The sequence below is a fragment of the Mytilus trossulus genome, chromosome 14 (assembly GCF_036588685.1).
Source record: "Mytilus trossulus isolate FHL-02 chromosome 14, PNRI_Mtr1.1.1.hap1, whole genome shotgun sequence".
Taxonomy (NCBI): domain Eukaryota; kingdom Metazoa; phylum Mollusca; class Bivalvia; order Mytilida; family Mytilidae; genus Mytilus; species Mytilus trossulus.
In genome coordinates, this window is record NC_086386.1 from 67,602,831 (window position 1) to 67,630,663 (window position 27,833).

General features: G+C 32.3%; 1 protein-coding gene and 1 pseudogene across 4 annotated transcripts; both read left to right on the forward strand.

The window, feature by feature from the left end:
- The first annotated feature begins 2,527 nt into the window (after window positions 1-2,527).
- LOC134695626 (tumor necrosis factor receptor superfamily member 19-like) lies at window positions 2,528-14,309 on the forward strand. Of its 4 annotated transcripts, none has more exons than XM_063556937.1 (8): window positions 2,528-2,649; window positions 3,000-3,171; window positions 4,067-4,266; window positions 5,094-5,167; window positions 9,414-9,506; window positions 10,487-10,550; window positions 12,781-12,905; window positions 13,708-14,309. In XM_063556937.1, the coding sequence occupies exons 2-8, from the start codon at window positions 3,007-3,009 to the stop codon at window positions 13,989-13,991; spliced, it is 1,005 nt and encodes a 334-aa protein (XP_063413007.1). In that variant the 5' UTR covers window positions 2,528-2,649; window positions 3,000-3,006; the 3' UTR covers window positions 13,992-14,309. The 4 variants fall into 4 exon arrangements, with proteins under 4 accessions (XP_063413007.1, XP_063413006.1, XP_063413008.1 ...); XM_063556936.1 differs by lacking the exon at window positions 2,528-2,649 and adding an exon at window positions 2,770-2,813; XM_063556938.1 differs by lacking the exon at window positions 2,528-2,649 and adding an exon at window positions 2,770-2,813 and having other exon boundaries at window positions 12,781-12,990; window positions 13,708-13,892.
- Window positions 14,310-16,537: 2,228 nt separating this feature from the next.
- On the forward strand, window positions 16,538-27,799 carry LOC134696689 (IgGFc-binding protein-like; annotated as a pseudogene).
- Window positions 27,800-27,833: the final 34 nt, after the last annotated feature.

A 27,833-nucleotide genomic window follows, 5' to 3' on the forward strand; every position in this document is an offset into this window, starting at 1 on the left:
TATCATGTTGTGTTATCTCGATCACTTATCAATCCTTTACCAAACGCTAATTTCGCAATGAAATGAATGGAATATTTGCCACTGAACGTTAAACGCCAAACAATCAATCAATCAATTTTTTAATCAAGGACATTATAAAAAAAACCACTTTTTGAATGGATAAGGAGATAAATCGAACGCATATATACGACATGTCAACAAACGGAACTCGACGTAAGAAAACGAAACAGACAGCAACAGAAAATAAACTGGAACACGGATGTTTAATGACAACAAATAAATGCAAGGTTGCAAAAAGGATATTTGTCTTTTAAACACACTGCAGTATCGCTAGACATTTATTATGGATTTTATTATAACAAAATTACTGCTCCATAACGTTACGTTCGTAGAGTTTCGTCCGTTCGTAAGATGTTGAGAAACCTCTATTCAGGGAGATAAAACTGTGTACAGTGAAAAGGTACCCGGTACACCGATGATTGCTTTCTTGTAGTTGATGTTCTTTTACTTTTTTGATTTTACCCGATTACTTTAATTTACCTTGCCTTTTAAAGCTACACAAACAGACTTTATTTAAAAAAAAAAAACACCTCTTAATGGCACATTATTCACATCGTTATATTGGTAAACCGATCCGTTAATTCTCTCTCTATCTGACATGTCACTCTGTCTTGAGTGACCCTCTTGAAATACAAAATATTCCACCAATACATAAGTGACAATGTTAAGATGAACTAACCCTGCGAATATCGGTCCGTGTAACACTTGTCAATTTAAAGTTTTAAAAAATTTTGGAATTTTGATCAAAGTTTTAAAATATCAAAATTCCAAATTGTGTAAAAGTTTTGAAATTTTGAAATTTTAGCCAAATTATTAAAATATTACAATTCTAAAAATCGTTTTTAAATTTGAAAGTTTAGGAATTTGACCAAACTTTTAAAATACTAAACCTTAGGTGCAATTTTGATTATTTCACTTTTTGGAAGTTTGATGTTTTAAATTTTTGATTAAAACATCAAAAATAGAAAAGGGGCGAAAAGAGGGGTACCTGTAAACACTGATGTCAAGTCGCCAGTAAACTTAATTTGTGACCATCAAATCCCCAATTGATGCCGTCGGAGGTTAAAATACAATACAGTTATCTCCTAAATATCCAGACAATCAATTTGACTTTGATTTTTTTTATCGTGGGTTTCGTCTACAAAAGACTCATCAGCAATCATACCACATCTTCTTTTTTTATATTTTCTGCAGGGTTTGTTACTCGTGCTGTGAGGATTCAGTAGAATGTGTCCCCGTGCCTGTAGTGTATGCCCTTACATTTTAACAGTTAGGGTTTTTTTTGCTTGTGAGAGAGCTGTCTACTTATTCTATTATCATGTGTCATTTTGGTCTTTTGTGGATAGTTGTCTCATTGGCAACCATACCACATCTTCTTTTTTATATTTTCTGCAGGGTTTGTTACTCGTGCTGTGTGGATTCAGTAGAATGTGTCCCCGTGTCTGTAGTGTATGCCCTTATATTTTTACAGTTAGGGGTTTTTTGCTTGTGAGAGAGCTGTCTACTTATTCTATTATCATGTGTCATTTTGGTCTTTTGTGGATAGTTGTCTCATTGGCAATCATACCACATCTTCTTTTTTTATATCATCAGTAAAAACTTCGGTAATGAGAAGTGATATTTGAAAACAATAAATGATTAACCAAAAGGAGCCTCAAGTTCCTCAAGCTCCTTGATCAATGAAGACACGAGACTAGACTTCATTCTTATATGCAATATCTGCAGTGACAATTATATAAGTACATCTGATATGCTTCGCACACCATCTCCTTTGTCATCAATTGGGGGCGGGGTCATCAATTATGTCTGTGATGACATCAAAGCCGAGTTTGCTACTGAGGTGATATAGGGTACTACTACATCTGATGACTGAACCACCATTACTTAGCAGTTTAAGTATAAATTTAAATTTCTGCATGGCTGTGGAGGTCACCTGTCCTTTGAAGACTGGCTCTGTGTACAGAAACTAGACGCTCTTATTCTTATATATTCAAGACTGTTTTCATTGCTCTAGTCGACCCATCACTCGTATGTATTCCGGACGTTTGCTTTAACTCTTTTTCATCTAAACCTTGAAATACTTGGCAATCTTTTTCTGTCCATTATGTTTTTGTGTATTTGCGTTATGGTATTTAAAAAAATATTCGTATATAAATTTGATCGTTTTAAACAAAATTATTGATTGAAAAAAACATTAATATTCAAACCTTTGATCAAATTATTCTGAAACAGTAACATGTAACATGCTGGAATAACTGCACATAACTTTGAGAAATTTGATTCTACTTTGAATACCGACCTTTGACAACAATCACTTTTTGAACAAAACAAGACAATTCTGCAAATGAAAATAAAATAATTAAAATGAAAACACCTGACAAACATCGTTACATCAATCTAACATACTTTTTTATACGTATGACGTCAGAAGAGGTAACCAAAGTATTGTGATAGATATTGTGAAGGTAGCATGCTTATATGTTATGAATGAAAGAGATTACGTAGTTTACACGATATCTGTAGTATACAAACATATAGGATGTTTAAAGTTATGAATGATTCATTCAACTAAAGTCTTCCGTACGACAGGTAGGAAAGATAATTTGTCATTTGTTTGTCAATATTTTGTCTGGTCATTTTGGTTCCAATGTAAACATCGCTGCATTTTATTGTTTAAATTTGATAAAACTTGTATTTCAATTTATGTATTATACCGCAATTAGGATGTACACGAAGACAGTATTGGCAATGAAGTATAATAGTTTTCAATAATTCAGATGAGGGTTTCAGGGTTTCATGATATATTATTGAAATTAGATTTTCTGCATTTATCATTCAAAATATCTAATTTGATTTAACGGAATATTGATTTAGGTTTTCGTTATTTTAACTTTTTTTTGTCTTTGATTGATACCAACTCTTTAGCGTATTTTTTTCAGGTTCAGCATGTCCTTTATTTTAGCTGTCTTTTTGGTAAATCTGAAAATTGTCTGGACAATGAAGACTGACATATACTGCGATTATAGCAAACATGAGTTCTATCTACCACAAGGAGACTTCTGCAAAAGATGTGACAGATGTCCTCCAGGGTTTGGTTTAGAGCAACTAAAGGTAAATAATGATAATATAATAAAAGAGGTTGAATTTGAAAGTAAGTTCGACAAACGCGTCGACAGGTTTAGTATCTAAAATGCTATGATCTCAGTGTATGTATATTGCTCATATGATGAAATCATAATCTTTCAGTCAGTTTAATTGAAATCTGGAGCTGGCATGTCAGTTAACTGCTAGTAGTCTGTTGTTATTAATGTATTATTGTCATTTTGTTCATTTTCTTTGGTTACTTCTTCTGACATCGGACTCGGACTTCTCTTGAACTGAATTTTAATGTGCATATTGTTATGCGTTTACTTTTCTACATTGGCTAGAGGTATAGGGGAGGATTGATATCTCACAAACATGTAGTTTTGCGCCTGTCCCAAGTCAGGAGCCTCTGTCCTTTGTTAGTCTTGTATTCTTTTAATTTTAGTTTCTTGTGTACAATTTGGAAGTTAGTATGGCGTTCATTATCACTGAACTAGTATATATTTGTTTAGGGGCCAACTGAAGACGCCCCGGGTGCGGGAATTTCTCGCTACATTGAAGACCTGTTGGTGACCTTCTGCTGTTGTTTTTTCTACGGTCGGGTTGTTGTCTCTTTGACACATTCCCAATTTCCATTCTCAACTTTAGTACTATATTGAGAGATTTTGTGAGACTTGTAAACTATAAAGCAAATTGTTTATTTACGTACATGATGACATTATATGAAAAAGTTATAACACAACATATGGTGTATTATTTTCATAATCAGTAAGAATCAGAAGTGATACTACACAAGTCTATGCCAATAATTTCCTTTGTCTTTCCTGACTTATGCTGTTTAATAAACATATTACATTTCTTATATATATCCTGAATCTAAATAAAAAAGAGTAAAACATAATAATATTTGCTTTGTTTGAAGGATAGGAAAGTTGAATTTGATCCAGTTCATGGTGCCTTGGAATGTAGACGCTGTGTAGCTTGTACCAATGGGTGCTTTAGTCATACACGGTCATTTAAAGAATGCAAACATTGTAGAAATTGTACAAGTGAAGGAAGGTTGGAATTGCGACAATGTTCAGAAACATCAAATGCAAAATGTGGAAACATTCTACCAGACATGTAAGTAATTAATGAATATATATATTGCTCTCGATATCGAACTAAATCGGGATGACCAAATGACCAAACAAAAAAATACCCGGGTTAAACTCAGTAATGGCAGTCAAAATAGTAGGACATAGGCGACCCTTTCTTACTTGTTAATATACGCTGTTGATTTCTAGTGAGTTAACAACAAAAGTAAATGTAAACACTTTACAGAACTTAATATTATATAAATACAGTCTAGGAAACACTTTTCATAGGTTTGAGGGATTATAATTGTGTGTCTTGTTTCTATCTTCATAAATTTGGTCAGATAACGAGATTTTGACTAAAGAGGTAATCGGCAAACACATGAACTGTATTTTTGCATATGTGCCAAGTATTGCAGTGCTACTTTACACTTTTTAAAAACTTTTATAAGATTCTAATCGACGAACTTGACCTGCATAAAGCAACCAATAAATGTAATAAGTAAAAAATTGGAGATACCAAGGGACATACACAGCTGACAAGGTCAAGAGAAAATGACACAGTCATGGCAAAAAAACAAACCCCGAATGACTATAAAAAAAAACCAAGTTCAGAAATATTACATATAAAACTATGAACTTAGTAAAAGGAGCTGCGAAATATACAAGAGGCAATTTCAGGTATTCTGGAAGGGTAAATAGAATCTGCTTCACAATTTACAACTTTTATGTTGATCGTAGTAATCTTACATTAGTTGATAAATGAAAGCAAGATGTTTGATTGAACCAAATATCGGAACGTGTCAATATCAGTTTTCACCCCAAATGGTTCTATTGGATTTGCATATATTGTTTTTAGTTCTTTAATTTTAGTTCACGTCAAATTAAAGGAAAAGAATTGCTAAAGTCTGGAGCGTTACATATACCAAACACAGAAGATGGAAATGGTAAGTTGTTGTTCTTGTGCTTGGGTTAAGTTTTATTTATAAGCTGACAAATTGATGTTCACCGAATTTACCCAGATTCTAATATTTTATTCATAACATGCTAAATCGTGTATTCAAATTGCAAAAAATCAAAAGAAACAATAAATAATACGCCGGTTTTCTGTACTATAGGATCATTTTGTGTGTAGTATAGACAAGACGCCATCTAATTGTTCATCAAGATTATCTCCGAAAATTGTTAACGTTCATTTAAGGTTTATGTACCCTCTGTAGCCATTTTTTTAAATGATGTTTTTCAAACATCATTTGTATCAAAACTACAGATATAATGAATAATAGAGACATGCCATTTTGAACATATACTAGGGGGAAACTTGATGCAAAGCAATATTATTTACTGTTGCATTGCATTTAATAGAAAAAGAGTACTTTGAGGCAAATAAATCAAGATTTTTATAAAAAAAATCCACAGCCTTTATTTAATACAGAGATTTTTGATATAAAATTTGAAACATAGATTACTCACTTGCTTTTCTATGATGTGCTAGTGTTTATTTGTTGCAAAAGGGTTCTAAACAACCTGTAAATTCCAAAATACCTCGTGCTGAGTCACTAATGTCGAGCGCACCTTAAAAGGCGACTTGATTTGGTCCATATTTTTATTTGTTCTAACCAATATCTATATTAATAAACTTGTTTTAAGGAAATCAATTCTAGCACTGCATGCAATAATCATATATTTATCTGTCATCAAATTACCAAAAATGATAGAACAAGGATAAAGGCTGTGGATTTTTTTGACGCAACACAAGGGTACATGATCCTTAACATGATACTATAATCATAAATTTCAATATATAATGACAGCGAGAATGTGTAATCTTATTTTTGTATGTCTGTTTAAGGTAGCACAATACAAAGATGTTTTTACTTCCAATCTCTAACCTTTAAATGCTATTACTTTCTTATGAATGCATAAAAAATAATAAAAGAGGTATATATAGATATATAAAAGATTATTCTTTAAAATGAATGCAATATTTTTATTATGCAATAATTATGAAATCAATTATTATGTAATTAGTGGCAAAATCTCGGTCAGTTCACTCGAATGAATTGAGCTCTCTCGTCTCTTTAACTATATAGAAATATTTAACAAAATCTTAATCAACACATCATGGGCTGCAAAAGAGTGTCTCAAATTGTCCCTATTGTATTCCCTTCTCTCATAAATCTCTAGTTAGTGTAAATCCTAACCACATAAAAGTCGATAATGTTTAATTTAGGTGTAAAATTTGTTTTGTACATTCTAACTGAAATCTGAGACACCCTTTTGTAGATAATGGCCATAGGAACAACATATAACAAAATCAACCCTCTAGGGATTAAAATTGAAATTTGGGGGAAAATATTTTTGACACAGTTTACATTATAATTGATTACATAATTGTTGCATAATACTAACATTGCATTTATTTGAAAGAATAATCTATTAGCTACTCAAAACTACCAATTTTCTAAATTTTCAAGAATTATTAAGAAAGTTACAGCATTTTAAAACTGAGAAGTTAAAGTTATAAAATCTTTGTATTGTGCTACCTTAAATTCATGTTATGTGTTTAAATATATGATATTGAATGCTTTAAAAGTATACGATTGATCTTTTGCCAAACTGTTGAGCAGATAAGTCAATTATTAAATTGTTATTTCTAGTTTTTAAGTAATAGTTACTCCCTGATTTCGCGGTGTGTCGGTGTAAGATCACCCAGATAGCCCAAGGGTAATATTACAATGACACATCAAGGGTACGATTCCCTGTACAGACACCCGAAATTGAGTGGATTTTTGCAAAACATCTCCTTTCAAGTCAATAATACACCAGTTATATATTTTTAAGTCTTTTTAAAGGACATTGTAAGTGTAATGTGATTTCTTTATTTAACTTTTGTTTAAAAAAAACATATTTTGTGTTTTGGTCGAATTCGTAGTTAATAATTTATAATCAGATTTGACGATTCCGGGAGAGAAAATGTCTTGCACCTTGCTATACTCTATGTTATCAAATATTATCAATATTTCATCTTTCATGAGGGATCTTGTCTTCTGTTATTGCAAACAAAATGTTTACGTTTAATATATTACACTATTACGTAACTTACACAACATGATGACTAATCGTAAATAATGTTAAATGGGATCGGTTCAAACATACAATGTTGAAAAAATATATTTATTTTGCAAAATGATAAAATACATTTAATTGCATACCAAATAACAGACTTAACAATGCAAAATCATTATTAAGAAAGAAATATATAAACTATTTGGTACCTTTTCTTTTGAATACTAGTATTCATGTAACCTAGGAAGTAGAGTGTTGAGCAGACAAGAAACAAAGAATTCTACATATGTATATAAGTATGCAATACAATGTTTAGGCATATGGTCTTAACTTCGTAGAGACCTATATAATGAAAATCGTACCGAATACAATACAAAAACATCAAAAGCGCCTAAAAGGTTGAAGACATGTACTTAATAGAGCTTTCTTACAAATTGACGAAAGGAACGTATGCTTGACGAATCATACGTAAGACTCGTTATAGGGATCCTTTATTTTGACATATTTAGAAAATAGTCGTTGAACTTCGGACAAATATCATACATGCGACGACACTTATTAAATTGGATTTTTCTTCAGATATATTTAGGATTTCGGGACGTACGATAGGTTAACATATGATACCACCAGGTTGGAGGAGATAACACTACAAAATATCCTAAATATAGGGTAGTCAGACGAAAAAAATGCCTCTAAAAGACTAATAACCGGCCCCTCCCCCACTCTTCAATATTACAATGTTGCACTGCTATAGGCGTCCGTTCCAGCTATCCGGTAAGATGTGACCGAGGCTTTAGAAAATGTCAAAGCAAATACATTCGTTCTTATGTTGTACTGTTATACCACTGTCCCAGGTTAGGGGGAGGGTTGGGATCCCGCTAACATGTTTAACCCCGCCACATTATTTATGTATGTGCCTGTCCCAAGTCAGGAGCCTGTAAATTCAGTGGTTGTCGTTTGTTTAAGTGTTACATATTTGTTTTTCGTTCATTTTTTTTACATAAATGAGGCCGTTAGTTTTCTCGTATATCTATAACTGTCAAACCTTAATATAACCTAATCAATGACCATTTTTTTACATAAATTAGGTCGTTTGTTCTCTCGTTTGAATTGTTTTACATTGTCATGTCGGGACTCTTTATAGCTGACTATGCGGTATGGGATTTGCTCATTGTTGAAGGCCGTACGGTGACCTATAGTTGTTAATGTCTGTGTCATTTTTGTATTTGTGAATAGTTGTCTCATTGGCAATCATACCACATCTTCTTTTTTTATATATTATTTTCTTTCCTTACAGAAAAATAAGAAAAATCAAACCACAAATACTTCCTTGATTCAAAATTTGCAACGCTCCAAATAATAAAATGAAAATGGAGAAAAGAAGATGATTTTCATACTATGCCATATGCTGGTGCTCGTTTAATAACATTTGAATCATCGCCTCTCCCCTGGTGATATTCATTGCCCCCCCTTTTAATTTGTATCGATATGATACACCGGAACAATGGGACGGTTATTTAAGCGTATAATTAAAACTTTGCGTCTATCTCCCAAACATGTGTACTGTTAAATCGTCATTATAAAATCCACAATATATATATGGTGCAAAATTGTAGATAAATTTTCTTGATATACAAAATCTGTTTTTTTCTTTTTGCAAACATTATAGCACATTTTTTGTTTAGCAAATATCGATATTTCACGTTGACAATTTGCTGAAAATGTGTTATAAAAAAAAAAATGTTAAATTTAGACTGATGCAATTGAAATTTTAATCGTGAAACTCGTGCTTAAAAAAATTCCCGCGGAAATGTGTGTACTCGTGGTTGACGTAAGCAACGTATCGAACGTAAGTGTATTTGACACAATTTTTCTCTGTTTTAGTATATTAAAATCGTGTATTATTTGCGATATTATTATTTTTGAAAAAAAAAACATGATTCCGAAAGGAATCTGTGTTACTGTATAAAACAAAGACTCTTTTAACCGTTATTGTGAAAATGTACACTAATACGTGCCCCCTTTACGTTCGTTCGTACATTTCGTCAATTTGTAAGAAAGCTCTAATTAAAGCATAATTCATTCACAAACGAAATATATAACTTGTTTCTAATTGCATTACAGATATTGTATATGTTCTAGCCGCTATAATAGCGATATTAATAGTTACCATTGTGACAACAATAGGACTTCTTTACAAAAACAGAAAACGATTAGGTGAGTTTTCACTTATTGTATGGTACTCATGCTAAACCAGTATACTATGTATAATGACTTTATCGTTGTTTTAAGGTTAATTATATTCGTTCCCAGTGTGTGAAACAAAGTTCTGGATTAGTGTCGCTCTTCTGTGCACATCACAGAAGTCTCGATCGCTCATGAATATTCATTATGAGAAAAAGAGTGTTGTGTTACAATGGAGAATGTGCCCTTTGCCTGGAGCTTTTTTGCCTACGATATTTTTTTTTTAATTTGAAAACCATACCTTCACTTAACATAGTCAGTTAACAAGTTTTAATTAAAGGCAACAGAAGTAAACCGCTGTTCGAAATTCATAAATCGATAGAGAAAAAACCAAATCCGGGGTACTAACTACGAACTTGGAATACGAGAGTACATGATATTGTCTTAGACATTGTTATATAATTTAATAAAGAGAAAGAGAGGCTAAAAGGATTTTCAAAACTCATAAGTCGGTAATAAACTGACAATGCCATGACAAAACAAGAAAAAGATCAAAGGACAAACAACTATACATAAAACGTTAGATAGAAAACTAAAGATAGAGCTGTCACGGAATAGAAGTTCCTTCATAATACAAGTTCCAAATGGAAACAATATTCTGGAATATTATTTCCACTGGAATATATATTACAGTAAATTTTCCTTACGGAATAAATGGTATAGAATATTTGTTTCAACAGGAACAGGTATTATGACATTGTTTATAACAAAGTTTCCATTGGAACATCTGTAAGGTGGACAAATATACGTTGACAGAGCAACACGAACCACCATAAAACCGGGAGTGATCTCCGGTGCTAAAAAACTAAAGTTCTAGGATATGTCTATGTTATTACAAACGTATATCCATTTGAACTATTTTGGAAAGTTTGGGAAAATATGAGCAGACTATTTTTATTTGAATTTCGATCTCTGTATTTTTCAAAATTTAAGACATTTACGTATGTTTGTAGGAGTAATACAGAGGAAACTTGTTATCGACAAGAATATCCCTTATTCCAAGGACCATATTAAAAGGTAAACATTGTTTATTTGTAATATATGAGCTGCGTTAGATAGTAATCAGATAGTAATCAGATTGTAATCAGCCTTATGCTAATGAATATCAATACATCTGTTTACTGATTTCGGGTTGAAAAAAAAAAGAAATATGTTTTTGGTAAATAAAAAACAAAAGAAAATTCTTGTCGAGGACGATAGTAATTTCATGTTGATAAACTCATTGCTCTAAACCAGAATCTGGTAGAAATTTCATTATTCATTCATCCGTCATGTAAATTTAGTTATAACAGAATAAAGTCATGAGCTTAAAGCTTACAAAAAAGTAAAATCACAAAAATACTGAACTCAGAGGAAAATCAATTTGGAAAGTCCATAATCACATGGCAAAATAAAAAAACCAAACGCATCAAAAACGAATGGACAAGAACTGTCATATTCCTGACTTGGCATAGGCATTTTCAAATGTAGAAAATGGTGGATTAAACCTGGTTCTATAGCGCTAACCCTCTCACTTTAATAACAGTCTCATCAAATTCCGCTACATTTACATGATGCGTTAAATAAACAGTCACAATTAATAAAATAGTCAAAATATGGGTACATCAGTCATCATCGTATAACAATTTTAAAAGGAACAATTTAACAGGACACAAAAACATCTACTATCTACGAACACATGGATTGATTTGAGTGTCTGACGTCAAAAATTATAAACGTCACATAAATTTGTCGTTCAATGTGCATACAAACAATTTTAAAATTTACATAGGCAATGTACGCATACAGGGTTAAAAAATCAAAAGTATGTAAGAATAAATTATAGAAATAGACCGAGATTCAAACTAGTCCAAAAGTTATACATAGAATTTATGAGAATCCAAAACTTTTAAAAGGAACAATTTAACAGGACACAAAAACATCTACTATCTACGAACACATGGATTGATTTGAGTGTCTGACGTCAGAAAAATTATATACGTCACATAAATTTGTCGTTCAATGTGCATACAAACAATTTTAAAATTTACATAGGCAATATACGCATACAGGGTTAAAAATCAAAAGTATGTAAGAATAAATTACAGAAATAGACCGAGATTCAAACTAGTCCAAAAGTTATACATAGAATTTATGAGAATCCAAAACTTTTAAAAAAGGAACAAATTAACAGGACACAAATAACATCTACTATCTACGAACACATGGATTGAATTGAGTGTCTGACGTCAGAAAAATTATATACGTCACATAAATTTGTCGTTCAATGTGCATTCAAACAATATTAAAATTTACATAGGCAATGTACGTATACAGGGTTAAAAAATCAAAAGTATGTAAGAATGAATTACAGAAATAGACCGAGATTCAAACTAGTCCAAAAGTTATACATAGAATTTATGAGAATCCAAAAATTGTTAATTCCACTACGCCATTGATTGATTTTGACGTTTGTGGTTCAACGTATAAAGTAATTCATAATAGAAATATATCATAATGACATATTATAGATAAATATCATACTGACGGGATCTTTTAAAGTACAGAGTCACGTTATAAGCACAAAAGAAATACAAAGAGTCACATATACAAAACAAATCACCAAAAAATGAAAGCCAATACAAACACATAGACGAGATGTATAAGTACCGAGCCACGTCAAACGGATATCACATAAAACCATTCAACAGTAAAAGTAATCTTAATAATAGAACAAAAACAAATAAAAGAAACAATAAAACATGTTGTTAAGATGATACACAACATCAGTACGCATAATCTATACATCAAGACCATCGTGTATTATTTGAGAAGTTGATACGGAATATTTATCAACAAGGTATTGGTACCTTCCGATGAACTTTTGTATAAAAAGGACGAGACGTTCTTTGACATACCCCTGGTTCATTAACTTTCTACTCAGAAACTGATGACGTTTTACAAAGTCTGAGTAGGAGCTGCAAGCTCTTGAATATCGAATAAGTTGGGAAATATCTATCCCATATGCAGGTGAAGTTGGTATATTGCTACTAAGGTGGGGGAAATTTATAATTTCGAAATTAAAATCGTCTCGTTTGTCATAGATTCTGGTACTGAGATGACTGTGTAAGTCAAATTCGAGATATAGGTCTAAAAATGAGGCGGAGGAAGCCGTGTCTATTGTTTCTTTAATCTCGAGTTCTGGGGGATATATTAATGGAACCCAATCAGAAAAGTTCAATCTATCACATACCGTTTTTTTTAACAGAGTGAATACAGAACAGGATCGAATGTTGGATATTAAATGCAATGACAACTCTGTGATTTGTGATTTGGAAGACGATTGCGTGAAAATATCCTTCCCTGTTCTTGAAAATTGGAAGAAGAAAAATGGTATGAAAATTAGTTTTGTTACTAACATGGAATCTTACAGTCTTGGTTGTATTAAAGGAACACAACTCAATCATATATCGAAAAAGTAAGGCTTGTACTAATCATTCAGTCTAATATGTAAATAAAACGTCAACCATAAAAATTCATCCTCACATTTCTTCGTACATAAAGTATTGCTTAATTTATTATCACTTTCACGTTTTTAAAGGAGTAGGTCCGGTAAAATTTAACTAAAATGCTAGAATTGTGAAGATTTCAGTAATTTAGCATGACTTAACGGTGCTAGTTCCCGATATATTTCCATTGTATTGTCAAAAACAGCCAATTTTTATGTTACTAAAAGTTTACATTTTAACAATTTTGTAAAACTGCTATATTTTAGGTCTAAAAAGAGGTCTTCCTGGACCTACTACTTTGAAAGAATAAATATATATGTTTATATATATGAAGTGCCTAGAAAACCAACCTAACAACGTTAGAGTAGATTTGATTCGTAACTTTCTCCCCAGCGCCGGGGCTGGAACTTGTACTTTTTTCCAACTTTTAATTTTTACGACATTTAAAAGTAGTTTGCATACGTTTCGGTCATTATGGGCTTCTCTATTGAGACGTTTAGGCCAAAACGTATGGCAACTTCTGTTAAAGATTTCCTACCAACGAAGAAGGCCATAACAGCCGAAACATATGGAAACTTGTGATTTACTTTTCATTTTTTAATCAATCACAGACTTAGTATATATTTATTTGTTTAAAACTTTTGATTTTGATAGTACTTAATTTGGTAAATTTATTTCTTTTTTAGGTCACAACGAACCTCTTACGGATGAACATGTCTTGTTTCTAAGCAAACTTATCGCCACAGACAATACATTTCACAAACTTGGTATAAAACTCGGCGTTCCTGAAAACGAGATAGCCATTATAAAAATGGATAATCCTGGTGACGTTTCTAATCAGGCATATTATACTCTTGACAAATGGCGAAAGCTTACAGGTGAATCAGCTTTTATACTGGTCATGTTAAATGAGTTGCATGAATTGGAAAGGAATGATATCATTGAAAAGTTCTGTTCCGTGTATAGGTGACCAACACTTGGTACTACAACTGTGAAAAGAAGTGCAGCTAATGCTGAAAGTTTGATTGTCCAGTAAATAATGCATACGCATTATCATGAGTACAGACATGATGCCGCTACAAAAGAATATCTGGTTTCAGGTCAATCAAGAACCGAAAATAGGAAATGTGTCAGGTGATCATTTCTGCATCAAGGCAAATTTGATGAAGAAACGAAAAATTAATAAAAAACATGTCTCCTACATAGTTCTGAACATACTGTTTCAATTGCTACGTGAAATGTTTGTTGCAACAGTTAACGTAAAAGCAATTAAAATATTTTACTTGTCTTTTTTTATTTGTTATATACACCAGTAGTATACCGATGTTCAAAGGCCATACATCAATTGAGAGAAAACAAATCCAGATTACAAACTAAAACCGAGGAAAACACATCAACTATAAGAGGAAAACAATGAAACAACGGAAAGACTGAAGTTTATATGTTCCGTTTCAATTGTAATACTGCACATATTAAAATTGTATGAAGAAGTTATATGTATTTTGTAAACTTTTTAACATTATTGGATAACACGAGGGTCTGTCTTTGGATTATCTTATCGCTGTCATATTTTAATGACTATAAGCTACTGTCTTATACCTAAAGTGTAAACAAATTTAAAATCAGAACACTTAAATGTATTTTGTTAGACATTTATTGATTGTTGGTTCCTTTTTACGCAAATACCTATGACTAATCATAAAAAAGGAGCAAAAGATACCAGAGGAACCGTCAAACTCATAAATCGAAAATAAACTGACAACACTATGGCTAAAAATGGCTAAACAGAAAAATAATAGTACACAAGAAACAACATAGAAAACAATACGAAGCCCACTAAAAAAAATTACCTTAAAGGACAGTTTCGATAAATCTAAAAATTGTAATGTGTAACAATATAATTTTATTTGTGTGAATAAATATCTTTTATTTAGACTAATGCTAACATCATTTAGGCAATAGACTAACTGCCTAGGCGTAAGCTTATTGCCTAGGATTTAAGCTTAATGCCTAATTTCACTTATTCCCGCTAACATATATAAAATATATGAATTTCTTTTGTTGAATCATTAATGAAAGTGAAATAGTGAAATACTAATTCGTGTTTAGCGGCCTATATGGCTAAATTGTTTCAAAATAAGCTAAGGAACAATGATGATGAATTATTCACTTGCAAGTGAATAATTTGACCCTATATTTATGAGGACTTCAATTTAACCCTTAGCTAGAGATAGATAACGCATGAACTGTACGTGTGCAGTTTGTTGACGGAAAAGAATGTCAACATTGAAAGTGAATCAAAGGTAAATCATTGTTCTAACTACACTATAATTCAGGCCAACTAAATAAAACTCAACTCAAATATGTGAGTTGTCGTCAAATAAAATCATACATCAAAAAATGATTGACTGATTCGATCACTTAACTTTTATTCTAACACAGTTAAACACGATGATTAACATTATTTCTAATCTAAAATATGAAATTAAATAGACATAGGATAATCAAATTGCAGGAGTTTTCTATCTATTTATATCTATATGTATGTTTATAAAACTTAGACGACTATCGGAAGTCTTTGGAGGTCAACTCGATAGTTACATAGACGGTGTAAAGACTGAAGTACACACAAAACGAAGCTACATATTCAGGAGCTTATAACCATAAACTATTTACTTTTATACTTTTTTATAATTTGGATAAATGTTTTACAATGTTATAAATCAAATATCAGAATTTCAGTCAAATCAGTAAACACGAATTTGACACCCATTATAACTGCCATTGAAATGTTAAGTTTGGTCTTTGTTGGTGTAATGGTCATATGGAATTAAAGGAACTCATTCATAATCATTATTATACTGCACTCGTTATATTTGAGCAGTCATGCGTTGGCTGTATATTTCTATGTCATACACAGTCAAATTTGAGCAGTCATGCGTTGGCTGTATATTTCTATGTCATACACAGTCACTGACCCGATAACACGTTTCCTCATGAATATTCAGATAGAAATTACCGAAATTGTAATTAATTATTCATGCGACCTATTCAACCTGTTCCTGTTTCCAATGTATACAACGACTCAAACTTATTTCTTAAACAGTTTTAGAAAAAATAATATTTCACTTAAATCATTAATGTTGATAATCTAGTTCATTCTCAAACAATTCTTTTACCATCGATTAAGGGTTTCATCAGGAAATGTACATTTCATTGTGTTGTATATTTCTCCGCCTGCATGATATGGGACCTTTTTATAAAAGGGGGAGTTTTCCAATATTTAAATCAAATAATAGAATTAACACATTAAACAAAAATTGGAAATATTTTTTTAGATTGCAGTATCAAGACAATAATAGTTGATTGACTTGAAATATCAACGAAATAAGGATTCGACACGAAACGGGGAAAATGCTCGGCATAGCCTCGCTTTCTCAGTTCCTTATATCGTTGATATGTCAAGTCAATGCACTATTATTGTCTATTTGTGGAGACATCACGTTACTATAAACGGTTTAGATAAGATGAAATCTTAATTCTTGTAGTTGGATATAGTTTTGTAACGTGTGTGCCATCTAAAAATGATTTTATTAATTTATTTTACTGCCTATTTATGTATGATCCGGTTGACTTCAGGTACAGTATACCTTATCTATAATACTAAAATAACGAGGTCTTTTTTTCAGCCGTCATAGGGTAATAACGGTACCAATTTTCTGCACCAGTTGCGCATTTCGACAATACACGTCTCTTCAATGATGCTCGTGGCCAAAATATATAAAATCCAAAGCTTAATTAAACGATGAAGAGCTATAGTCAAAAAGTTTCAAAAAGTATAGCCAAGTCCGAGAAAGGAATCAGAGCTTTGCATGAGGGAGATACATTCCTTAATTTATATTCTTTAACATTTTGTAACAGCAAATAGTACCACAAAAAATCCATATTTTCATGCCAGTACCGGGGTACTGGCTACTGGGCTGGTGATACCCTCGGGGACTAACAGTCCACCAGAAGAGGCATCGATCCAGTGGTAGTTATAACATTAACGGTACCAATTTTTCTGCACCAGATGCGTATTTCGACAATACATGTCTCTTCGGTGATGCTCGTGGTTAAAATATATAAAATCTAAAGCTTACATAAAAGATGAAGAGCTATAGTACAAAAGTTCAAAAAAGTATAGCCAAAATCCGAGAAAGGAATCAGAGCTTTGCATGAGGGAGATTCATTCTTTTGTAACAGCATTTTTAATAACACAAACAATCCGTATTTTCGTGCAAGTACCGAGGTACTGGCTACTGGGATGGTGATATACTCGGGAACTAACAGTCCACTATCAGAGGCATCGACCTAGTGGTAGTAATAACATTAACGGTTCATTTTTTTCTGCACGACAAATCATAGAATTCTACTTTATATATAGGACTACGGTGTTGATAAAAAAAAACATCACTCCAGACGCATTTGTTTTCCACATAATTAATATTGCAAATACTTAACCAGTTTCGGGTCGAATCCGATACCGATACCAATAGGATATTCACCTCTTACCTATTACCTTATCTGTACGTTCCGCATCTGACATGCGCACCACCAAACGGTGTATTTAGGTTTTTGCTATATGCACGGGTCATAATCACAGGGTAGACACTACTAAATTCAATCATTGTCACATTGTTCCCTATTGTAGTATTTTATTCGGTATGACTTTCTAAGATGACAATACCAATACCAAACATCTGGACTTAAAATAAGGCGTATAGATACAGTTTTTAATTTGTTAGCCGGCATGACGTAAACAAATCAAAGAAAACTTTATTTATAACTAATATAGAAAAAATGCTGTTGATTAAAAAATACTCCATTCCAGGCCCTTTTATTTACAAATAATTAAAATTACCATTAATTGATAAGTTTCGGATCGACGGGTTCGAACAGAAAGATTTTGAAAGCAGAGAAAACTGTGCATCTTATAATCGACATGACTTTATCAAATGACAATACCAATACTAAAATAATGCTTACGCACACGTTAATTCAGTCTCGGACCCCCGATTTCACGGGTGTGTTCTAGTGTTATTGAAGGTTGGAAAACGCTTTAATTTCTTATAGGTTTATGTGAGCAAATCTTTGTATAGGTTACAATTCTAAAATTACAGAAAATGTAATTTCCAATAGGAACTCAATTTGCGGCGAAAACTGTGCCACTCTTACTATGAATTTTCTTGAAAAACTACCAGGGTATATCCCGGAGCGGAAAATGATATATATGCACTACTATTTTATTCAAAGGTCAAAATATAGGGCTGTGCGGCATATTTGCAACATTTATATAAATATGCTCTGAAACTCTAATAGTTAACACTTATACTAAAATTTTGTACTACCCCTACCTCGACTTTTGAAGCGCTTCCATGTATTTCTATACTGGTAACATTCCCAAGTTATGTCTCTTTGAGATGAAAACACAGATATCATATATGGTAACCAGTGCGGTAACAAATTAACATATCTATGAATATAATATACCTCCCCTAAAAAGGTGTGGCTTGTAAAACAGCGATATTTACAAAGTGCAATTTGTAAAGACAGTTTTGAGTGTAGGATACAAATTTGAGATATGCAATGTTCGGATTATACTGTAACTTGTGTTCGTCCAAATTTGTAAAATAAATATTGAAGGATTTTTCGATCCAATACCGTAGGTAAACTATGTGCTGTGGTAGGGAAATGAGCAGACGTCCCATTTTACCTTCAATAAAATGTCTGTATCCTACTTCACGGAACTTAAGGGTGACTTGTTGTTTTATTGATTTAGACATACCGTCTTTTTAGCTAAGAAATGATAATTTTTTGATAAGAATCGAAAAGTGTTTCAAAGTGGTGGCAGGATAATCAGTTTGTAGAAGTGTAAGTAAACCTAACTAGAAATGCGTAACTTTATCAAGTGCTTATCAAGTCATGTACTTTCTTGATGAGAAGTGTTGACAATATACAAGGTAATAGTGGTTCATCATAATTACCACTAGGCAAACAATGGAAGCCAACAAATGTCTACGTTTTGCAGTACAAATGCAGTATGTCACCACAAAGATACAGACCATCCAAATAGATAAGAGTACATGTTAATTAAAGTGCTTCCATTCAATTCAAAGATTATTAGGTCGCTACTTACGAGATTTAGATATAGAATATCAAGATTAAAGTAGGCATTTCCAAACCCAAAGAGTTCAATTTCGAGATTAAAGTTGATAACATTAACACTGTGTATCATGGGTATCCTTAGACTGGTTCTCTATTCATTGTTAAAATAAGCATTACAGTACAAATACCGACGATAGCCATCTGAGTATCTCTATCGTAGTAAATATAATGTACAGCCATATAATTTTCTAAGACAAGTAAAAGAGCTTACACATCATCAGACCAAACTTACCTTGAGCAGGTGGTTGTGATATACAGCGATTAATAATAAAACTGATAATTAAAGAATAATCTCGACATTTAAAAAAATATATGTCCCTAATACGCTTCTAGATAATCATAGAACATAGAACAGGCTATTTTTTTCAATTCCGAATTGACAAATTGATGACGTATTTTTCACGCACAGTCTTCCTGGTTGAGAGTTTTGTTTTAGCTTGTAGTTGCGCGTATCCACTTTCCTCTATGACATGAGTTACTGGATAAACAGTGACTCAACAAGAGTATTGATCTAGTTGAAATAATAAAAGTTAAAAACACATTGATTGTGAAATTCGTTTACAATTATAAATAAAATGTAGTGTTTCTTTATAAGATTGAGAATGAAACTTGTGGATATGTCTAAGAAACAATTACCCGACCAAAAAGCAGATAACACATTAAGGCCATCAATAACATGTAGTCTGCAACGCAGCAAAACAATCCCACAACCAGAGGTGGGCCTTGGCTAGCCCTTAAATATAATTGTGCAGTTCAGTGAAAATGGACGTCATTCTTAAAGTCATAAGAAATCTCAAAACAAAACAAAAATAATGCATATGTTTTTTTATAACTCAATGGATAGTTTTCATTGTAAAACTTATGTACATATACTTTTTTCTGAAGAAAATTCTTTAATTTATTCATATTTATATTTAGAAGAAGTTTACTCTATTTGAATTGCTTCCTTCCAGCAAGCAATTCCCCCGATATATTTTCCGTATGCAAGGTGACCTCAGTGTGACCCATCTCGTAAAAATCCGGTGACCACAATACGCATGGATGTCCTTAAAATAAACATTTATCTGAATTTACATATTAAACACGTGCTCAATTTCCATGTGGTTTTTTGTGTTTATTTTTCGTCAATTGTTGACAAACAGGTGACAATCGTTAAACTTCGGCTTCAAAACACGAACTTAAATTACCTGCCATATTTTCACAACAACACTGACCAATTGAAAAACAAAATGACGATTATACGATTACACGAAAAAAATGATAAATTCGAGCACAGAAGACTAAGTTGATGATGTTTGTATGCATTGGTTTAAGAATTGGAAGAACATTATTTTGCACCGGTCACTCGTTTCTTATGACTTTATCTCCAAAATATATGAATGAACTAAAATTTAAAAAAACACATACAAGACTATCGAAGACCAGAGGTTCCTGACTTGGAACATGCTTTTATGTTTACATTATATAGATATAGGAAGATGTGGTGTGAGTGCCAATGAGACAACTCTCCATCCAAATAACAATTTAAAAATTAAACCATTATAGGTTAAAGTACGGCCTTCAACACGGAGCCTTGGCTCACACCGAACAACAAGCTATAAAGGGCCCCAAAATTACTAGTGTAAAACCATTCAAACGGGAAAACCAACGGTCTAATCTATATAAACAAAACGAGAAACGAGAAACACGTATATATTACATTAACAAACGACAGCTACTGTACATCAGATTCCTGACTTAGGACAGGTGCAAACATTTGCAGAGGGATTAAACGTTTTAATGGATCCAAACCTTCTCCCTTTTTCTGAAACAATAGCATAACATCACTACATAGAAAAACATACGATAAAATATCAATTGGCAGACTTAACTCAATCAAAAAACGTATGATTACACAATGAACGAATACATTTGATCTGCGATATCTGAATACAAATGCATGACCAAAAGGCTCACAAACAAATTCAAACACACTGAGAAATATTTAACCAATCAACGTTCACTTTAGAAAAAAACCGTTTTTTTATAATCTTGAAGTTTATACAAATGTTGTAAGAATAAGTGAAAAATTGAAGATATTACAAATAATCAAAGCTGGTATACAGACAAGATCCATATAAATAAAAAATGACAAAAAAGCATTATAAACAGTATCAACAGGTCGAATTAACAAGAAAATACGATTTGACAGTACTCGCAGTTACTGACAGCTAGTTATTTATGTCTATATATTTTCAGCTGTGTTGGATAATAGAGGAAAGGAGTTCTTAGTTGCTTTTATGGAAAACGACGTAATTCATGGTAATAATATAAATCCCGAGATATATGTTACAACCTCAAAGAAAACAGTAGTCCATGTCAATGTTTCAGCCTCTGGTAATCCAAATGCTCAACTCTACAAAACTTTCTCGGTAATTCATGGACAGACTCAGTTAGTCAAACTGAATACAAGTCTCCGTTTACATCACACCGAACTAACTAAAAAAGCAGTACTTATTGAGGCAGACGATGAAATCGAAGTTTATGCTGTAAACAGAGAAGAAAGGTCCGATGATGCTTATCTTGCTTTGCCAATTGACGTTCTTGGCAAAGAGTATTATACTGTATCGTATTCCCCTGCTACACATTACTGTCTTTTTGCTGTTATTGGGGTTTATGATGAAACAAATGTTTTCATTCATTTACCAGATGTACATCATTTAAGTGTTACTTTGAATGGAAATACATATCATGGAGATGAATGGATGAATTTGACTTTAGATAGACTTAGTACACTACAGGTTCGTTCTAAACACGATTTAACTGGCTCCCATATTGTATCCAGTAAGCCAATAGCCGTATTAAGTGGAAACAAGAAAACTGTAGTTGGACATGGAGACTCACGTGATCATCTTGTGGAAATGCTACTTCCATTATCGTCATGGGGTAGTAATTTTGCCACCGTGCCAATACCCGACATACACGATATAGGCGATATATTTAGATTCATTGCTAGCGAAGACGACACTCACGTACACGTTTCTGGTATAAACTCTGGGAAACCATTTCAGGACCATTTCAAACTTGAAAAAGCAGGTCAGTACGTCCAAAAACACTATAGTTCTGGTTTGTACTCTCATATAGTTGCTGACAAAGCTATATCAGTGTTCCAGTTTTTACTGACACGAGCTGGTCATGGTGATTATGCTGATCCATCAATGATAACTGTCGTTCCGATAGAACAATATGCTTTTGAATATACATTTACAACTCCGGAATATTCTCACGGTAATTATTCGAACTAATTTATGTTTATCATCGATTCCTCTCAGACGAGTGGCCTTAGAATTGATAATCGATCGTTAGCTGACAATCAAATTTTTCACAAAATACCCGAGACTCATCTCGTAGGGGGTTACGTGGAAATATCAATTGGTACACATACAGTCATGCATACTGATCCAACTACAGTATTTAGCGGAATACTAGTTGGCAAGGCGGACCATGAATCATACGGATTTCCGGTTGGGTTATTATTAAAACCCATTAACACGGTAACTATATAAGTATATGTGTAAAACAATTAGACTTCGGTTTTATATAATGTTTATGGTGAACCAAATGATAACAGTTCCCTATTAGAATAGGGATGTTGACATTTGATTCCTTTTCATACTGTTTTATTATTTGTAGGGTAAAAAGGGATTCATGTAAATATGATCATGTACCAAACGCAAATACATTTGACAGACACTCTAGACAAGTGAAATACAGAGATACTTAGGCTTTTCTACCTCAGGAATAGAAGCATTTTCATAACAGTGTAGCTTCGGCCATTGATTGCCGCTCTTTAATATTCCATATACTGGGACAGATTAGGTGAAAGTTCGTCTGTAACAGCCATTGCTTACGACGTCAGTATTATAGACATTTAAACTGTGGGCTCACCAAAGGTTGTCAACGCCTAAATAACATAGTTCAAAATACAAATCAGGAATTACCGTTGAATTTTGATTTATTTTGAATACTTAAACGTTCTTTACTTGTGTCTTTTTTTATGTTTTGACAATCAATTTTCATAATATGTTATCGCACGTTCCTACAGATAAAAATGACTTAGCTTGCATTAAAAGTAACAATGCATGTGTTGATCGATTAGCGTTTTGGGACGTCAAAGCGATGTAACAATTGCGATTATCGAATTATGTCATCTTTAACTTTTATCTGGTCTAAAATTGTATTTGTTAGCTTATTTGCAAATGATTCTTAACCAAGACTTGCATAATCAAAATGTTCAAACATATCATGATTTTCTTTATTTTTTAAACAAAGATATCCAAAGATAAGGACTATAATTCGTCAGGTATTTAAATTTAAACTCGGTAAAATGACTAAAATAATATTGTGGACCATTTCTCAATTTCCATGCGGTGTTCGTTTGCTCATTGTTAAATGTTTTTACAGGGACATATAGTTTGCTAACATCTGTAGTCCCTGGAAAGAATTTGTTTGATTGTCTATACCACCACATATTCTCTTTTTAATGCAGCTATATCTATAATAACAATGATAATTGAACAACCCAAGGCAACATGTAGATCTTTCGTATTTAGAATATTCCTATACAAATATTTATTTCATGTTTTAAAATTAAAGTGATGTAATTATCTTTTTTCTGTCATTAGTATTTATTTTGTGTCATGAATTGGTATCGATGCTGTCTCGTAAGTTTTTGAATATGAATAATTACATTAGATGTATGTTTCATTATAATACGTTATTCTGATTTGCTACACTGCAATCTCGCGTTATTCCGTAATAAACTTCATTACACAATAAAATTCATCAGTCATGATGACATGTGGTCCTACAGTAACGTTCACAGGTAAATTGGATAAAAAATTGACAAAAATCGTATTTTCATGAGCCTAGCTAAAAAATATAATTACAAGTATTGAATGCTTCTTTTTAAAAATCCCTACTGGAAGGCCTCCGATAGACTGAGTGAACATGAAGTCATACCCGACGACAAACAAGTTATTGGTAAAGTTTTCACGTTTTACTTCCGACGACACTTTAATGAATTTGATTCTAGATTACCGTAGCTGTATTTCTCAACACTTTAAGAAGTTTTGGTCCTCAATGCTCTTCAAATTCGTAATTTATTTGGACTATTTTACCTTTTGGATTTTGATCACTGATGAGTCTTGTGCAGACAAAACGCGCGTCTGGCGTAAATACAACATTTAATCAAAAGTGATGCATGTATGTATGCCTTCATACTTTGAACGACATAATTGTTTTTATGTCTACCTGTACGAATTTCAAACGTGCATTTTTACACCAGCAATGAAAACCTTCTTTCCTTTACGGGTAGACTTTATATACATAAATAAAGTGGTACAAGAAAAGCAAAATGAGTATGTTAAAATTGATGTATGCCTTTTTTGATTCTTTGTTACATTTGTTGTGTGTATAGTGATATTAAGATGATAACACAATATTGACTGCTGTACCCCTATTTTTGACATTTTTACTCTTTGAGTATGTTTGTTTTGTTCATACATCGTTGACAATGTAATGGAACTTGATGCGCCTGTCATACAAGTGAGAGGTTTAGCTAGCTATAAAACCAGGTTCAATCCACCATTTTCTACATTAGAAAATGCCTGTACCAAGTCAGGAATATGACAGTTGTTATCCATTCGTTTGATGTGTTTGGACTTTTGATTTTGCCTTTTGATTTTGGATTTTCCTTTTTGAATTTTCCTCGGAGTTCAGTATTTTTGTATTTTTACTTTTTCCTGTGATCTATGAAGGATTTTATTATACCAATTAATTAAGTTAAGTTACAGTTTAAACAATTCATTTTTGGATTTTCCTTTAGCCGAGAGTTTTTTGTCAAGAAATTTACGATTTTAATAATTTTATATAAAAAAAACATGTCAAGTTAAAGATGAATTTCGTAAACACTTGTGACTTAAGCGTACGTGTGCATGTAAAAAAAATCGTTATATATATATATACATATAGGCATATATTTTGGATTTAAACAAATCATGCTTATATGTGTGTATTTTTCTTATAGGATTAAATGTGTCACAAATATGATCCAATGGTGGCTTACCGTCAAAAATTGGTGACATAAATTGAATGATTTCATTAAATATTTGCTGTCTACATGTATTAGAACATGAAATACAAGGACAAGTTTTATTTATAGGACCAATCGTGTATTAGTGAGTTGATAGGGATTTTATCTTTGAATTTGATTAGATTTAATTTTTTTATATACATGTATAGGTTTTCGTTTTTTGTTGTTGTTGAAATATAAACTTTGGTACCAGAATTTCATTACTTTCAGCATTGTAATGAATACTATTCATGCCCATATATCAAAAAGTGGATATTTGCCCACCAAAAATAGATGCGCTGCTTTGTTGCCTCTGGTGCCGACTGACGACCTTGGAATTATATAAATCGGGCATCAATCTGTTTATTTTTTCATTTATCTCTTCATTTATGTAAGTTTCACCTACATGCCAACCTTTGTTTTTCCATATTTCAACATTCTTCACAGAAACCAATCGATTTGGACATCATCGGGGTGTAGACGTTCTTCTACCAATAACCCGACATTGATCACTACGTAAAAAGGGCTATATGTTATGGTTGCATTGTTTGAAAACATTTTATTTTGATAATTATTATAAATTGCAGGATTGCCTTGTTAGTCAGATGATAGAGGGAGACAAAGTAGATAACGACTGTGACGGAGAAATAGACGAAGAACAATCAGATGGAAAAGGTGAGGTTATACACCAGCCCAGTAGTCAGCACTGGTTGTGCTGACATGAATCGTCATTGACATGGTTATATTTCTAAATTGTATGTTTACAAAATTTAGAAACTTTTGAAATACTAAGACTTTTCTACTTCACGCATAGATTACCTTAGCTAGATTTGGCAAAACTTTTAGGAATTGTTGTCCTCAATGCTCTTCAACTTCGTATTTCATTTGGCTTTTTTTAAAACTTTTTTTTTGGATTCGTGCGTCAATGAAGAGTTGTTTGTGGACGAATCGCGCGTCTGGTGTATATACAAAATTATATACCGCACATGAGGCAGTTTCCTGAAATGGAACACATGAAACCACACACCCAAGTCAATTTAAGGGATAAACCCCACGACCTCTCGTACCCGAATCAGTTCCCAGGGATATACAACATGATCTCCCGAAACCAAGTCACTTCTCAGAGATAGACTTCCCACACCCAATTCAGTTCCCTGTCATTATATAATATTTTTTGATCTACCGGAGACTTAATGATGTTGTAGGTAGCAAATATGATACATTCTCGTATGGACTTCAACAAGGAACAAAACACATACTACATAGTTAGCCGATCATTCATGTAGTATAAATGCGTGTGTTTTTTGTTCTTATTTATATAATATGACTTATAATATTTCTGTACAATGTGACTAATAATGATTTTCATAACATCCTAAATATTGACAAATTCTGGTATTTTGTAATGGGAATGTATATTTTGAGAGTTTGAAATATACTCCCATTTTTTCCTCACAATTATTTCACCAAATTAACGATATTGATAGTTATCTATTCTTAACTAAAACTAAACCAGTATAAATACTTTTCCAGATAACGATGGCGATGGTCAAATCGATGAAGACTGCATCTGCTGTCCATTTAGTGGTCAATTGAGTGGTCCAAAATTACCAGATATATGTATGTATTACCCGACCAAAAAAAAATCAGGGACAGGTGCAAAAATTCGGTGGGGAATTGATAAATAATATCCATTTTACTAATGAAGTTCATTACAAACAGCGTTGATGCATATATAAATGGCCGAATCAGACACATATTCTGCAGACATTCCGAAAAGTTTTACTTTGTCTGAAATGAAATAAACGAACAATCATATAATTCGACATACAAGTATTGTAAAGTTTTCACTCTGTCTTGCATAATCTAACTTGGTTAAAATGATCTGTTTTCTCTTAATTTTGCTTTCTCCTTAAACTTTGAAATTCCTTGGGAATGTTTTCTCTTGGTAAAACATTAAAATATAATGCTATCTATCAAACTGTCTTCTCCCTTAATATCACGTAAGACAGAAGTTGTTTTATGACAAAAAAAAATATTTCTAGTATTTAATCTATCTTTCTTATTTGAATGTTATTTCTTGGTCATAAAGAAACTTCTGTCTTAGGTTTATAACATATCTATGCCAAGGTTTGGTAAAGTTATTGATGTCTTCAACACTTAATCCCAGTCTTTATGTAAAAGTAAAATTAGTATGTTTACAAAACTTTTACACCAACAAAATAGTATCATAAAAGAATATTATACATATTTAATCAAATCTTGTGTTTTAATATTTTACAGTTGGAAGACGATGATTTGAATGCTGCAAACCAAATTCACAAGATGCATTTATTATCATGTACAGTTTATAAAAGACGTTATTCGAATATGTCATTATATGAAAATTGGATCAAGTTTTATTTTCTTATTCTGTATGATTTCTGACTGGTTCGAAAAAAAATGATAAACAACTTGCTGATTTTATTTTCTCTTGCGTAATGTCCAGGTCAC